General features: G+C 45.7%; 1 protein-coding gene across 4 annotated transcripts; it reads left to right on the top strand.

The window, feature by feature from the left end:
* The first annotated feature begins 2136 nt into the window (after positions 1 to 2136).
* On the top strand, positions 2137 to 14101 carry EIF6 (eukaryotic translation initiation factor 6). 4 transcript variants are annotated; one of them, XM_059896021.1, is made up of 7 exons: positions 2137 to 2232; positions 2505 to 2623; positions 2758 to 2843; positions 4689 to 4864; positions 5404 to 5580; positions 5768 to 5949; positions 13819 to 14101. In XM_059896021.1, the coding sequence occupies exons 2-7, from the start codon at positions 2517 to 2519 to the stop codon at positions 13826 to 13828; spliced, it is 738 nt and encodes a 245-aa protein (XP_059752004.1). In that variant the 5' UTR covers positions 2137 to 2232; positions 2505 to 2516; the 3' UTR covers positions 13829 to 14101. The 4 variants fall into 4 exon arrangements, with proteins under 4 accessions (XP_059752004.1, XP_059752001.1, XP_059752005.1 ...); XM_059896018.1 differs by having other exon boundaries at positions 2142 to 2246; XM_059896020.1 differs by having other exon boundaries at positions 2174 to 2275.
* Positions 14102 to 14472: the final 371 nt, after the last annotated feature.

Genomic DNA, 14472 nt, shown 5'->3' on the forward strand with positions numbered 1-14472 from the left:
GGATTCTTGCTCACAGACATACATGCACACATATGGGGAAATGGAACCCACAGTTACTGGGCACCTGCCGTTTGTCACTGTGCTGAGCCCTTCTCACCAGTTACTTCTCATCCTTCATCCTCACAATACCCTACGAGATAGAGCTCTAGTAGGCGTACAATTCTAGGATCATAGATATTATTTTCCCTATAATAGAAATTCAGAAGCTGGGACCCAGCGAGTTTGATGACTTGCTTGGAATCAGGTCCGAGTAAGTGACAGGGGCTCAGATCTGTGTCTCTGACTCTTAATTTCTTAAGATCGTGTTTTTGCACAGACAGGACACACAATATCAACAGTTCCCATGTCCCCATGCACACAAAATCCTCATATAACAGAGATGCTCCAAATGCCTGCACAATATACACTGCACACTGACAGGGTTCACACTCACAAACTGTACACCCACAGATGCAGTCCATGTGATAAACCAAAACACTCAGGATTCTAGTTATAGGTACTCAATAAATGTCATTTGGCTAAATGAATGGCTACATTCGGTGCACACCGTAGACCCCTTAGGATCCACAGACCATAAATATGCACATAACCACACACACACACACACACACACACACACATATACACACACACAGAGGCATGCATGCACCAACCAGTATCTTTTTGTACCTAAGCTGTGTACCCAGTCCTGTGCTGGACATGCCATAGGGTTGAGAAATGAATCAGACTCAGTCCCTGGGAGACAAGGATTCAATGCATAAACGATTGGTGTATCTAATTAAAGGCTAACCAGTGACAGAAGGTGGTAGAGAAGGAAGGCCAGCAAGTGGTGGTGATGACGGAGTGGTGAGAAAAGTTTCTTAGAGGAGGCAGCCTTTGAGCCAAGCCTTGAAGGGTGGGAAGGACTTGGATAGATGGAGGCAAGGGTTAGAGGAATTCCTGGTAGAGGGAACCAGCTGAAGAGAGACCAGGGAGAGGACTGAATGAGTGGGTCTGAGATGAACCTGGGAGGATGGAGAGGACATGGACACACACACACACACCAGCATCATTTTGCTGAGTGTCCCTAGAAGTATAGGCTCTGTCAGATGTAGGTCCTTTTCCTGAGCTTGCGACCTGCCTGGGACAGTATACGTGATACAAATCAATAAAAGCAGACATGCTATGACCCAGCAGCAGCCTGGTGTATCCTGAAGAAGGCAGAGTTAATGAAACTGCAGGCTGGGGACAGGGGAAGGGCGCCATTCAGGCCAACTATGGAGAGGTCCTTGGAGGAGAGTGGACGGCTGCAGGAGGGCTGGGGGGTGGGGAGGAAAGGGGCTCCAAGCTTCCCTCTGCCCTCGCTGAGAGTGACATTCTGAGAGACCCTGGGGCTTTTGTACAAAATGTGGGCCAAGTTCATCCGTCCACAGAGCGGGTCTCTTGACTGCCACCATCTGCGGGCGTGGCGGGGTCGGGGGTGGGGGAGGGAGGCAGAAAGTGGCTGCCCATCAGCCCCTACACCCTTGCCCACTCTGGACCCTCCCTGACACCCGGCTTCGTCCATCCTCTCCTCTCCAATACCTTCTTAAGCATGGTTTCCTTTCCTCCTCTGGCCGCACCTCCTTCTCCAGCCTCTGCCGTGGTCTTACTTCTCCCTGATGGACACCTTCTCCGTGGGTGACTTCATCCGCCCCAGGCTTCAGCTCCACGTCTCAGCCCTTCCGTCTCCCCTGGGCTCCAGATCCGGCCTGGGCATCTGTCCCACACCTCACTGTCCCTCACCTCTCCCACACCTGCTCTTCCTCTTCAGGCTTTACTTCAAGGTATAACTCCATCTGGAACTTCCCTGACGGTCCAGTGGTTAAGACTTCCCGCTTCCAATGCAGGGGGCTAGGGTTCGATGCCTGGTGGGGGAACTAAGATATCACTCTATCATCAACCCATCTGCTGCGAGACATCCCTGGCTCCTCCATTCTGATGCCTCACATCCAACCAGCACAGGTCTGGGTCGATATTATCTCCTACAAAGCTCCTGACTGAATGAATAAATGAATGAATGCGAGCTTGCTGGAGGCGGGGCCAGGCGGGGTAGAGACCAGACCACTTGCAGCCATAGAGTCCGCCCAGAGGCTGGCGCTAGAGTGGTCGCATGCGTGGCAGCGTGCGTCGCGTTCTCTCGGAAGTCTCCCAGGGCGGAGGCGGAAACGGAAACCTACCGAGGGCCGAGGAGGCCTTTTGCCGCGTGCGGAGGTAGCGTTTACGTGGTGAGCGGTTGTGGCGGGACACCAGCAGGGTCAGCTCGGGGCGCCCTGGGTCGTGAGGGGTGGGGGCCGAAGGATTCGGGGCCGGCGTGTCGGGAGGGGCTAGGTGGGCGGGCCCCGAGGGCTGGGGGCCGAGAGGGGCGGGGTCGCGGCGGGGCCTGAGGCGCGGAGGCCGGGGGACCCGGACCCGGACCCAGGGTCGAAGCCCGGGCACCCTGTCCCGGGAGAGGATCCGCCGGCCCTGAGCTCCCTGTCCCGCAGCCCCTAGGCCTCATGGCGGTCCGAGCGTCGTTCGAGAACAACTGTGAGATCGGCTGCTTTGCTAAACTTACCAACACCTACTGCCTGGTGGCCATCGGAGGGTCGGAGAACTTCTATAGGTGCGGCGGGAGCCCCGGGCCCGCGGGCAGCGTGTGGGTGGGTGGCTGGGAGGGGTACTTGGGAGTCTGGGGCTCGGGCAGAGGGAGGGCTCAGGCCCCCCAGCCCCGTGACCACAGAGTCCTTGTCCCTACAGTGTGTTCGAGGGTGAGCTTGCTGATACCATCCCTGTGGTGCACGCCTCCATCGCCGGCTGCCGCATCATCGGGCGCATGTGTGTGGGTAAGCTAGTTGGAAGTCGCCGAGGGAGGAAATGGAGCCTCCCAGCGCCTTTAATTATACCCCTAGAAGGGACCCCGGGTGACCCAGGGATTCCCAGGCTTTCATCCATTATCTCCAGGGACTACAGAATCTCTCAGGCCTGTGCTGGACCCTAAGTGTCAACAGATCAGGGAAAACCTCTGGCAAAGGCTTCTGGATCATTGTAATCACAAATAACATTAAGGGCTTTCACTTTTACCCTTGTTTCAGTCCTTGTTCACGAAGACCCTGGGAGGTCGGCATTATTGTCCTAATTTGACTGATGAGGAAGCTGAGACTCAAAGAACCCAAGTGACTCGCCCAGTTCCACACCTGGTGTGAGGGAAGATTGGATTGTCATCTCTCCCCGGCCACTGACTCTGGGCAAATTGCTTCCACTTTCTGAGCGTCTATTTCTTTCTCTCTCTTTTTTTTTTTATAAATTTATTTATTTATTTATTTATTTTTGGCTGTGTTGGGTCTTCGTTTCTGTGCGAGGGCTTTCTCCAGTTGTGGCGAGTGGGGGCCACTCTTCATCGCGGTGCACGGGCCTCTCACTGTCACGGCCTCTCCGTTGCCGAGCACAGGCTCCAGACGCGCAAGCTCAGCAGTTATGGCTCAGGGCTTAGTTGCCCTGCAGCATGTGGGATCCTCCCAGACCAGGGCTCGAACCCATGTCCCCTGCATTGGCAGGCAGATTCTCAACCACTGCGCCACCAGGGAAGCCCCTGAGCGTCTATTTCTGCCTCTAAAAAATGACAAGCTAAGATTCTGGGGCATACTGTTCAGTTACCCATTTCAATCTTCAGTTCCCTTTACCATGTACCCCTATATCTCTCAGCACGGTTGACTCTGGCCATTTGTCCTTTCTTTGAGCTGGATCTGTCTGCCTTTACTGCCTCCCCTTCTTTCTAGTTTTGCTCAAATGGGAGTTTGTTCCTTTATTTTTAATCATAAGCCTGATGATCTTGGACTCTGAGTATTTTCTTATTCAGGCAGAACATTCTTATCCCTAACCATGACCTTTGGACTTGAAGCTAGTTCTTATGTAACAAGGGAGAACTTAACCTGACCTTTGGTGGTTTTTTTTTAATGATGGGAGAAACTCATAGTTGAGAAGTTCAGAGTTGTGTCCTTGCAGAGTTAGGCAGAGGTTTAGTCATTGTTGTCACAAGATAGTTGTGGTTCATTCATGTTGCTGTGTACTGTTTTGTGTAAGTATACCACGGTGTATTCATTCATTCTGTTGATAGTGGGTATTTGGGTAGTTTTCAGTTTGGTCTGTTATGAGTATTGCTGCTATGTTTCTTAGTGAACAAATGTATGGATTTCTATTGTATATATAGTACCTAGGAGAGGAATGGCTGGGTATTCAATGTAGTAGATGATGCCACATACTTATCTGAAGTGGTTGTCCAGTTTATACTCCTATTGGTTGCTCCATATATCTTTGCCAACACTTGGTATTGACATTCTTTTAAAAAATTTCACCATTCTGGTAGGTATGGAGTGTTACTTCAGTTTCTTAAAATACAACTAATGCCCAAGAGCCCTTCCTGTTAGTCCTGGTTCCTCCTGGCTGATGATGGCGAATTGGGCAGGATGTGTTGGGACAAACTCCTAGGCCATCTCTGGCCTGCCCAGTGGGACTCCTGGTACCCCGGGTGTTGTATGGATCAGTGGTTTGGAGGACTGGGGTCTGGGTCTAAAGCTTTGCTGGGGAAGCTAATTGGGCTGGATTGTATCCCCAGCCCCCAGGGCTCAGCAGGCATCTTGTGTATTCATGGTCCATCCTTGTCCCACCTTCCCTAACTTGGGTCTCCCCAGGGAACAGGCATGGTCTCCTGGTGCCCAGCAACGCCACCGACCAGGAGCTGCAACACATTCGCAACTGCCTCCCAGACTCAGTGCAGATCCGGCGGGTGGAGGAGCGGCTATCAGCCCTGGGCAATGTCACCACCTGCAATGACTACGTGGCCTTAGTCCACCCAGACCTGGACAGGGTGAGGTGGCCCAGGAGTCACAGGATATTAGCCGAGTCGGTGGTTAGCCATCATTCTTGCCCATCAGACAGGAATTAGGGGTATCTCTTGTGGTTTCTCTTTATACCTGGGCTCCTGCAGTTCAGACACTGGTTGGAATAGTGAACAGAGGCCTTCCATGGTGTGATCAGTGTCCGAAAGAAGCTAGGGAGTGTATTAGTCCTTCAGAATCAGGGAGATTGACCCATCTGGTCTTGAAGCCAGGGCTAGGAGAGAAGATTGACAGGTGAACTCTTGCCTGTGGGTTAGAGGAAAGGAGGGTAATGTGGAGACCAGCCTCTGGCTCTTCAGGGCATGCATGGATATTAGGGGCTCCATAGCTGGTCTAGACTCTGCTCCAAGCTGTATTCCCTCCTTTTTCTGGGTGAAGCTTCCATATGCAGCTACATAGCAGAGGAATGAGCTTAGGGAGTCATGCCCTGGGTGGGTCTGGGTGTGGAGGCCCTGGGTTCTTTGATCTGCTTGTTCTGGGGGCTGAGCACAGTACCTTTGGCTGACAGGAAACAGAAGAAATCCTGGCTGATGTGCTAAAGGTGGAAGTCTTCAGACAGACAGTAGCTGACCAGGTGCTGGTAGGAAGCTACTGTGTCTTCAGCAATCAGGGAGGGCTGGTGCATCCCAAGACTTCAATTGAAGACCAGGATGAGCTGGCCTCTCTCCTTCAGGTCCCGCTTGTGGTAAGCAGTCTTGTTCTCTGAGCTCTGTCTCCTGCTGGAGCAGATCCCTTTGCCCAGTATTCGGGAATCTAGATTATTACCTGTCACAGTTTGGGTTTGGGCTGAGGGTCAGGGAGAAGGGTTTGGGGAGAGTCCTCATGACTTTGGCTGTTGGCGCCATGACCCACACTGAGCCGTCCCTTGGCAGGCGGGCACTGTGAACCGAGGCAGCGAGGTGATCGCTGCTGGGATGGTAGTGAACGACTGGTGTGCCTTCTGTGGCCTGGACACAACCAGCACAGAGCTGTCAGTGGTGGAGAGTGTTTTCAAGCTGAATGAAGCCCAGCCTAGCACCATTGCTACCAGCATGCGGGATTCCCTCATTGACAGGTATCTGGGCCTCTCTTCTTTTGAGGGGAGGGGAAGGGAGGGGAGGGAGATGCCACCTGTAATGGGAGCCACACTGTATTCATACTGGTAGGTTCTCCTTGCATGTGAGGCCACATCTGCACACTGCTGAGCAGGCATAGGGTACAGTCCACAAGCATTGCCTGAGTACCTGCCCACTGCCGTCTCTGAAGACGCTGGCTCAGTGTATCCCTTCTGTAGTCTGTCTTATTTTATCACTGACCACATTCTTTTGCAGTTTGTATTTGCCTGTGTGTCAGTGTCCCCAGCCAGTAGCCTGAGACAGGAAAGAGCTTTTTAATTGAAGGAAGGAGGGAAGGCTTCTTTTAGGAACTGAGGAGACCCAGGTGCCTAAGGGACTCAGGGGTGTGGGGAATGCATCAGAATCACCGTCATCTGGACTTTGTGGGTTTAAAACAAGAGTGGGTTCTTGGGCCCTAACCCTGGAAGGTTCTGGGGTGTTAGGCTCTAGAATCTCTTCCTTTGGAAGAGCAGCAGGTGCTGGATATTTAGTGTCCCCCCCCCGCCCCCCCATTTAGGATCCTTCTCAAGGCCCGCCATACCCAGCTAGCACAGGAGTCTTTTTTTTCTTTTTTTTAACATCTTTATTGGAGTATAATTGCTTTACAATGGTGTGTTAGTTTCTGCTTTATAACAGAGTGAATCAGTTATACATATACATATGTTCCCATATGTCTTCCCTCTTGCGTCTCCCTCCCTCCCACCCTCCCTATCCCACCCCTCTAGGTGGTCACAAACCACCAAGCTGATCTCCCTGTGCTATGCAGCTGCTTCCCACTAGCTATCTGTTTTACGTTTGGTAGTGTATATATGTCCATGCCACTCTCTCACTTTGTCACAGCTTACCCTTCCCCCTCCCCACATCCTCAAGTCCATTCTCTAGTAGGTCTGCGTCTTTATTCCCGTCTTGCCCCTAGGTTCTTCATGACCTTTTTTTTTTTCTTAGATTCCATATATATGTGTTAGCATACGGTATTTGTTTTTCTCTTTCTGACTTACTTCACTCTGTGTGACAGACTCTAGGTCCATCCACCTCACTACAAATAACTCAATTTTGTTTCTTTGTATGGCTGAGTAATATTCCATTGTATATATGTGTCACATCTTCTTTATCCATTCATCTGTTGATGGACACTTAGGTTGCTTCCATGTCCTAGCTATTGTAAATAGAGCTGCAATGAACATTTCGGTACATGACTCTTTTTGAATTATGGTTTTCTCAGGGTATATGCCCAGTAGTGGGATTGCTGGGTCATATGGTATTTCTATTTTTAGTTTTTTAAGGAACCTCCATACTGTTCTCCATAGTGGCTGTATCAATTTACATTCCCACCAACAGTGCAAGAGTGTTCCCTTTTCTCCACACACTCTCCAGCATTTATTGTTTCTGGATTTTTTGATGATGGCCATTCTGACCGGTGTGAGATGATATCTCATTGTAGTTTTGATTTGCATTTCTCTAATGATTAATGATGTTGAGCATTCTTTCATGTGTTTGTTGGCAATCTATATATCTTCTTTGGAGAAATGTCTATTTAGGTCTTCTGCCCATTTTTGGATTGGGTTGTTTGTTTTTTTGTTATTGAGCTGCATTAGCTGCTTGTAAATTTTGGAGATTAATCCTTTGTCAGTTGCTTCATTTGCAAATATTTTCTCCCATTCTGACGGTTGTCTTTTGGTCTTGTTTATGGTTTCCTTTGCTGTGCAAAAGCTTTTAAGTTTCATTAGGTCCCATTTGTTTATTTTTGTTTTTATTTCCATTTCTCTAGGAGGTGGGTCAAAAAGGATCTTGCTGTGATTTATGTCATAGAGTGTTCTGCCTATGTTTTCCTCTAAGAGTTTTGATAGTGTCTGGGCTTACATTTAGGTCTTTAATCCATTTTGAGTTTATTTTTGTGTATGGTGTTAGGGAGTGTTCTAATTTCATACTTTTACATGTAGCTGTCCAGTTTTCCCAGCACCACTTATTGAAGAGGCTGTCTTGTCTTGCCTCCTTTATCAAAGATAAGGTGACCATATGTGCGTGGGTTTATCTCTGGGCTTTCTATCCTGTTCCATTGATCTATATTTCTGTTTTTGTGCCAGTACCGTACTGTCTTGAGCACAGGAGTCTTTATGAGGATAGAAACCCCAAAGTAGAGCAAGTGTCCAGTAGCAGACTCCCTACTTACCAGGCGCAGAATTTCCCTTCATTTTCCCTCCTTCATTCATTCAATTGCTTGGTGTTCATTGAACCCTATGGACAAGACTCCATGTGGGATAGTCAGGCAACTTAGTGCTACATCCTGCCTCTGAGAGGGACTTAGATTGTAGCAGGGGAGAGAACATGTAGTGGCCATATATAACTTAGCTACCTTCAAAGAAGAAGTAAAAGGTGCCTTTTGTGGTTTTGGAAGCTCCTGTGATACACTTTCTGGAATCCAGGAAGGCTTTGGGGAGAACAGATCATTTAGTCTGGGCTTCAGGGAATGAGTAGGTAATTGAATATGCGAAGATAGGGTGGGGATGCCCCACTTTAGACAGAACCAGGGATGGGGAAGTGTGCAAGGTGTGAAGGGGAAAGGTTTTATTCCCAGTGCTGAGAACTCTGAATACCCATGTCGAGAAGTTTTGACTGTAGGTGTTTTGACCTTTGGTTTATGTTCGGATACTTGTTAACGTAGATTCTTGCCATCACCCCTCAGATACTGATTCCCTCAGTTTGGCGTGGGACCCAACCATGTGTGGTTGTTTTTTTTTTTTTTTTTTTTTTTTTTTTTTTCACACACACACACACTGTATTTTATTTTTACAAGAGATAAATCGACTGACACCAAGCATTGTACATGGATGACCACAACAAAAGCAACAATGATTGCAATTACCAAACATGAAACACACTCATACTATGTCATAGTATTGACATTCAGTCCAGTAATCCTCCACTGTAACAGCTCCTTTACTTTGCAGTGAAAATTGATTTGTATATTCTTTGCCTCTGAGTCCTTGTGGAATTTTTTTTTTTTTTTTTTTAAATTCAGACAGAAAGTCACAAAAATTATACTCATCCTCATCAGTTCACTCAGTCCCATGTAATTAATTTTTTTTTTTCATCTTGATCTTTTGTTAGCACTTTTATGAGTTCATCAGTTTTTCATTAGAGTTCTGAAAATGCTTATTCATTCAGTTCAGCAGTACAGTCCGTTACCAGAAACCTGTACTTGTCAGAGTCTTTTCCATGTATTTCTTGAAGATGAAACCCTTTTATAGGAACATATTTGCAAAATCACCAGAGTACACCCAGAACTGTCTGTAAATGACAAAAGACTTAAAAATGACCACGGTTAAAGATTTGATGACAGTTCATAATAATGCAGTTGACAAGAAAATTAGTTATTTCTGAGATATACATTTTAAAGTAATAACTAGGATTATTACTTATAACATTATACCAGAACATCTAAGATTTTTAGAAATTTCATGTAATGTCTGAAACATTTATATTAACATATTTCCATACATATTTCCATACAAGTACAAATATAAGATTTTTAGAAATTTCATGTAATGTCTGAAACATTTATATTAACATATTTCCATACATATTTCCATACAAATACAAATATGATTTTTAGAAATTTCATGTAATGTCTGAAACATTTATATTAACATATTTCCATACATATTTCCATACAAATACAAATATAAGATTTTTAGAAATTTCATGTAATGTCTGAAACATTTATATTAACATGTTTCCATACAAATAACCCAATGAAAGTTTAGTATTAGTTGTTTGTTTTTTTATACTGCAGGTTCTTATTAGGCATCAGTTTTATACACATCAGTGTATACATGTCAATCCCAATCGCCCAATTCAGCACACCACCATCCCCACCTCACCGCAGTTTTCCCCCCTTGGTGTCCATATGTCCATTCTCTACATCTGTGTCTCAACTTCTGCCCTGCAAACTGGCTCATCTGTACCATTTTTCTAGGTTCCGCATACATGCATTAATAGACGATATTTGTTTTTCTCTTTCTGACTTACTTCACTCTGTATGACAGTCTCTAGATCCATCCACGTCTCAACAAATGACTCAATTTCGTTCCTTTTTATGGCTGAGTAATATTCCATTGTATATATGTACCACATCTTCTTTATCCATTCGTCTGTTGATGGGCATTTAGGTTGCTTCCATGACCTGGCTATTGTAAATAGTGCTGCAATGAACATTCGGGTGCATGTGTCTTTTTGAATTACGGTTTTCTCTGGGTATATGCCCAGTAGTGGGATTGCTGGGTCATATGGTAATTCTATTTTTAGTTTTTTAAGGAACCTCCATATTGTTCTCCATAGTGGCTGTATCAATTTACATTCCCACCAACAGTGCAAGAGGGTTCCCTTTTCACCACACCCTCTCCAGCATTTGTTGTTTGTAGATTTTCTGATGATGCCCATTCTAACAGGAGTGAGGTGATACCTCATTGTAGTTTTGATTTGCATTTCTCTAATAATTAGTGATGTTGAGCATCTTTTCATGTGCTTCGTGGCCATCTGTATGTCTTCTTTGGAGAAATGTCTATTTAGGTCTTCTGCCCATTTTTGGATTGGGGTGTTTGTTTCTTTGATATTGAGCTGAATGAGCTGTTTATATATTTTGGAGATTAATCCTTTGTCCGTTGATTCATTTGCAAATATTTTCTCCCATTCTGACGGTTGTCTTTTGGTCTTGTTTATGGTTTCCTTTGCTGTGCAAAAGCTTTTAAGTTTCATTAGGTCCCATTTGTTTATTTTTGTTTTTATTTCCATTTCTCTAGGAGGTGGGTCAAAAAGGATCTTGCTGTGATTTATGTCATAGAGTGTTCTGCCTATGTTTTCCTCTAAGAGTTTTGATAGTGTCTGGGCTTACATTTAGGTCTTTAATCCATTTTGAGTTTATTTTTGTGTATGGTGTTAGGGAGTGTTCTAATTTCATACTTTTACATGTAGCTGTCCAGTTTTCCCAGCACCACTTATTGAAGAGGCTGTCTTGTCTTGCCTCCTTTATCAAAGATAAGGTGACCATATGTGCGTGGGTTTATCTCTGGGCTTTCTATCCTGTTCCATTGATCTATATTTCTGTTTTTGTGCCAGTACCGTACTGTCTTGAGCACAGGAGTCTTTATGAGGATAGAAACCCCAAAGTAGAGCAAGTGTCCAGTAGCAGACTCCCTACTTACCAGGCGCAGAATTTCCCTTCATTTTCCCTCCTTCATTCATTCAATTGCTTGGTGTTCATTGAACCCTATGGACAAGACTCCATGTGGGATAGTCAGGCAACTTAGTGCTACATCCTGCCTCTGAGAGGGACTTAGATTGTAGCAGGGGAGAGAACATGTAGTGGCCATATATAACTTAGCTACCTTCAAAGAAGAAGTAAAAGGTGCCTTTTGTGGTTTTGGAAGCTCCTGTGATACACTTTCTGGAATCCAGGAAGGCTTTGGGGAGAACAGATCATTTAGTCTGGGCTTCAGGGAATGAGTAGGTAATTGAATATGCGAAGATAGGGTGGGGATGCCCCACTTTAGACAGAACCAGGGATGGGGAAGTGTGCAAGGTGTGAAGGGGAAAGGTTTTATTCCCAGTGCTGAGAACTCTGAATACCCATGTCGAGAAGTTTTGACTGTAGGTGTTTTGACCTTTGGTTTATGTTCGGATACTTGTTAACGTAGATTCTTGCCATCACCCCTCAGATACTGATTCCCTCAGTTTGGCGTGGGACCCAACCATGTGTGGTTGTTTTAATAATCTTTCCTGGGTGATTCTGATGAGGGTAGTTTGGAGACCACACTGATACACTCTGCTGTCAGCACTGGAGAGCAGTTGAAAGAGTCTGAACAGGAAAGTGGTACCAGTGGTTTTGTTATTTGTTCAACAACTTTTTTTTGAGCACCTACTATGTGCCAGACAGTAGTGATGGGGTGATGAATAAAATATACCCTTCCTCCCTTTTTGGAACATTGAACCTCATAAAGAAAACAGTACTTCCACAATTAACCATTTAATTAAAGAACAAAACAAAAAAAACTTAGCAACCTAAGAACAGAAAGAAATTTCTGTAACCTGATAATTGTTACCTACTAAACTACAGCAAATGTTGTATTTAATGGTGAAACTTCAGAAACTGCCAGGCAGAACTGCCTACAGTCAGCAGCCCTGGTCAGCATTGCAGTTAGTTCAAATAAAGAAATGGGTGTTGGATTCCCCCCTCCATCTCCCTACTGGTAACCACTAGTTTGTTCTCTGTATCTGTGAGTCTGCATCTGTCTTGTTATATACATTCATTTGTTTAGTTTTTTAGATTCCACATATAAGTGATAACATAGGAGTGTTTATCTTTCTCTGTCTGACTTATTTCACTAAGCATGATACTCTCTAGGTCCATCCACATTGTTGCAAATGGTAGAATTTCAATTTTTGTATAGCTGAGTAATATTCCATTGTGTGTGGTGTGTGTGTGTACGTTATACATCTCCTTTATCCATTTGTCTGTTGGGCACTTGGGTTGCTTCCATGTCTTGGCTGTTGTAAGTGATGCTGCTGTGAATACTGGGGTGCATGTATCTTTTTGAATTAGTGTTTTTGTTTTCTTTAGATATATATACAGCGGTGAAATTGCTGGATCATATGTTAGTTCTATTTTTAGTTTTTTGAGGAACCTCCATACTGTTTTCCATAGTGGATGCACCAATTTACATCCCACCAACAGTGTAGGACTTTAAAGGGAATTCCCTGACTTTAAAGGGAATGTTTCAGACCTTTCACCTTTAAACTATGTATCAGACTAAAATTCTAATATTATTTTGAGGGTTTTTTGTTGTTGTTGCTGTCATTTTGTTTTGTTTTTAACAAAAGAGTATTGAATTTCTTCAAATCTCTTTTCTGCATATATTGAAATGACCAAATTGTTTTTCTACTTGCATCTTGTAATGCAATAAATTACATTAATACAAAAAAAAAAAAAATGGGTGTTGGAAAAGAAGAGACAAAACTCATTAGCCTCCTTTCGTTTTGAACCTGTTGAGTTTGAGGTGCCCATGAGACCTTACAAGGAAGGTGTCAGGTAGGGGATTAGAAATATGTACTTCAACTTCCCCAAAGTTCTTTCATTTCTTCTATTTAAGATATTATGAGGAAAAGCCAATCCTGGGAAAACTAAGATAGAATCCAACTTTTTTAGTACTTTAAAGAGAGAAATAAAAACTTCAGATAACAAAAAAAAGCAAACAAAAAAACCCAAAAAGAAATATGTACTTCAGGGAATTCCCTGGCAGTCCAGTGGTTAGGACTTGGTGCTTTCACTGCCAAGGGCCTGGGTTCAGTCCCTGTTCGGGGAGCTAAAATTCTGCAAGCCGCGAGGCGCGGCCGAATAAAAGAAATACGTACTTCACTTTTATAATCATGCACGTGATTATCACCTCCAGGAAGAATGTTCTGGCCCTGCCACTAGAGGATTTGGGGCCTGGACGTGTCCCTTCCCCTCTCTGAGCCACCTTGTTTGTTCCCGTGTCTAATGTCTGTTGGGCTTGACCTGTGAGGCTCTGATTTATGATCAATAACGATTTGAATAAGTTATTGAGTTCACCCACCCGAATGGAGGAGTTACTTTTAGTTTTTAAGCACTGAGAGTGCTAGACTGGATTTGTGACTCGTGGGAGCAGTGGAATCTGGAAGGGGTTCTGTGTGTGGCCCTTTGGGGCTGAGCTGGAACAGAGGTCCTGGGGTAAGGGTGGAGGCAAGCACCTTGAGAATGGAGGGTGAGCTGTGCTCTGTGAAGCACCTACTGACAATGCTCCTTCTCTCTCTAGCCTCACCTGAGTCACCTTCCATACTCTTCCATGGGCTCCTGGCTCTGGACTTTGGCTCCGTCTCCACACCCCACCCAGTCTGTCCTGGATGCTGGCAGGGCAGTGGCAGAGAGCTCACCTGGACTCAGTGGCTGGATGCCCAGCCCTTCTTCACCTGTGCCCATCTCCTGAATCTACAGTTACTGCAAAAATCTGCCACATCATGCTGGCCGGCAGGTCCTATGGCTTCTGGCTGAGAGCTGTGTTGTCTGTGCCAACCCATTAAAGGGCAGCTTCTTCCGGCCATTCTGAATGTGTTATTTGGGGACCTCCGCCTGCACTCAGCCCCCCACCATTGTTGCAGGGGGAAGGTGGGGTAGGATGCACACACACCCCTTAGTTCTACAGTCTCCCACTTCTCTCCCCCCATCACCAGATGGGCGGTTTCATCCCAGGACAAGAGGAAGCAGCACTCTCCACTGTACTTCTCCCATTTTCCACACAACTTCAGCCTCATACTTTTGGCTTCAAAGATGAGAGTCTGTTTCAACTCTCCCCTAGGCCAGTGTGAGGATCCTGAAGGGCTCTGGGCACCTGGCTACAGGGCAGTCTTGTCCTCTTTGACCCAGGGTGGATGGAGGTTTGCTGGCCTGGCTGTTAGGTGCCCAGGACCGC

This window comes from Balaenoptera ricei, chromosome 15 (assembly GCF_028023285.1).
Source record: "Balaenoptera ricei isolate mBalRic1 chromosome 15, mBalRic1.hap2, whole genome shotgun sequence".
Taxonomy (NCBI): Eukaryota; Metazoa; Chordata; class Mammalia; order Artiodactyla; family Balaenopteridae; genus Balaenoptera; species Balaenoptera ricei.

Coding starts and splice junctions, on each gene's coding strand:
- EIF6 (XM_059896021.1), top strand. CDS start 2,517: ATGGCGGTCCGAGCGTCGTTCGAGAACAACTGTGAGATCGGCTGCTTT. Junction 4,865..5,403: donor TCCACCCAGACCTGGACAGG/GTGAGGTGGCCC, acceptor TTTGGCTGACAG/GAAACAGAAGAAATCCTGGC. Junction 5,581..5,767: donor TCCTTCAGGTCCCGCTTGTG/GTAAGCAGTCTT, acceptor GTCCCTTGGCAG/GCGGGCACTGTGAACCGAGG.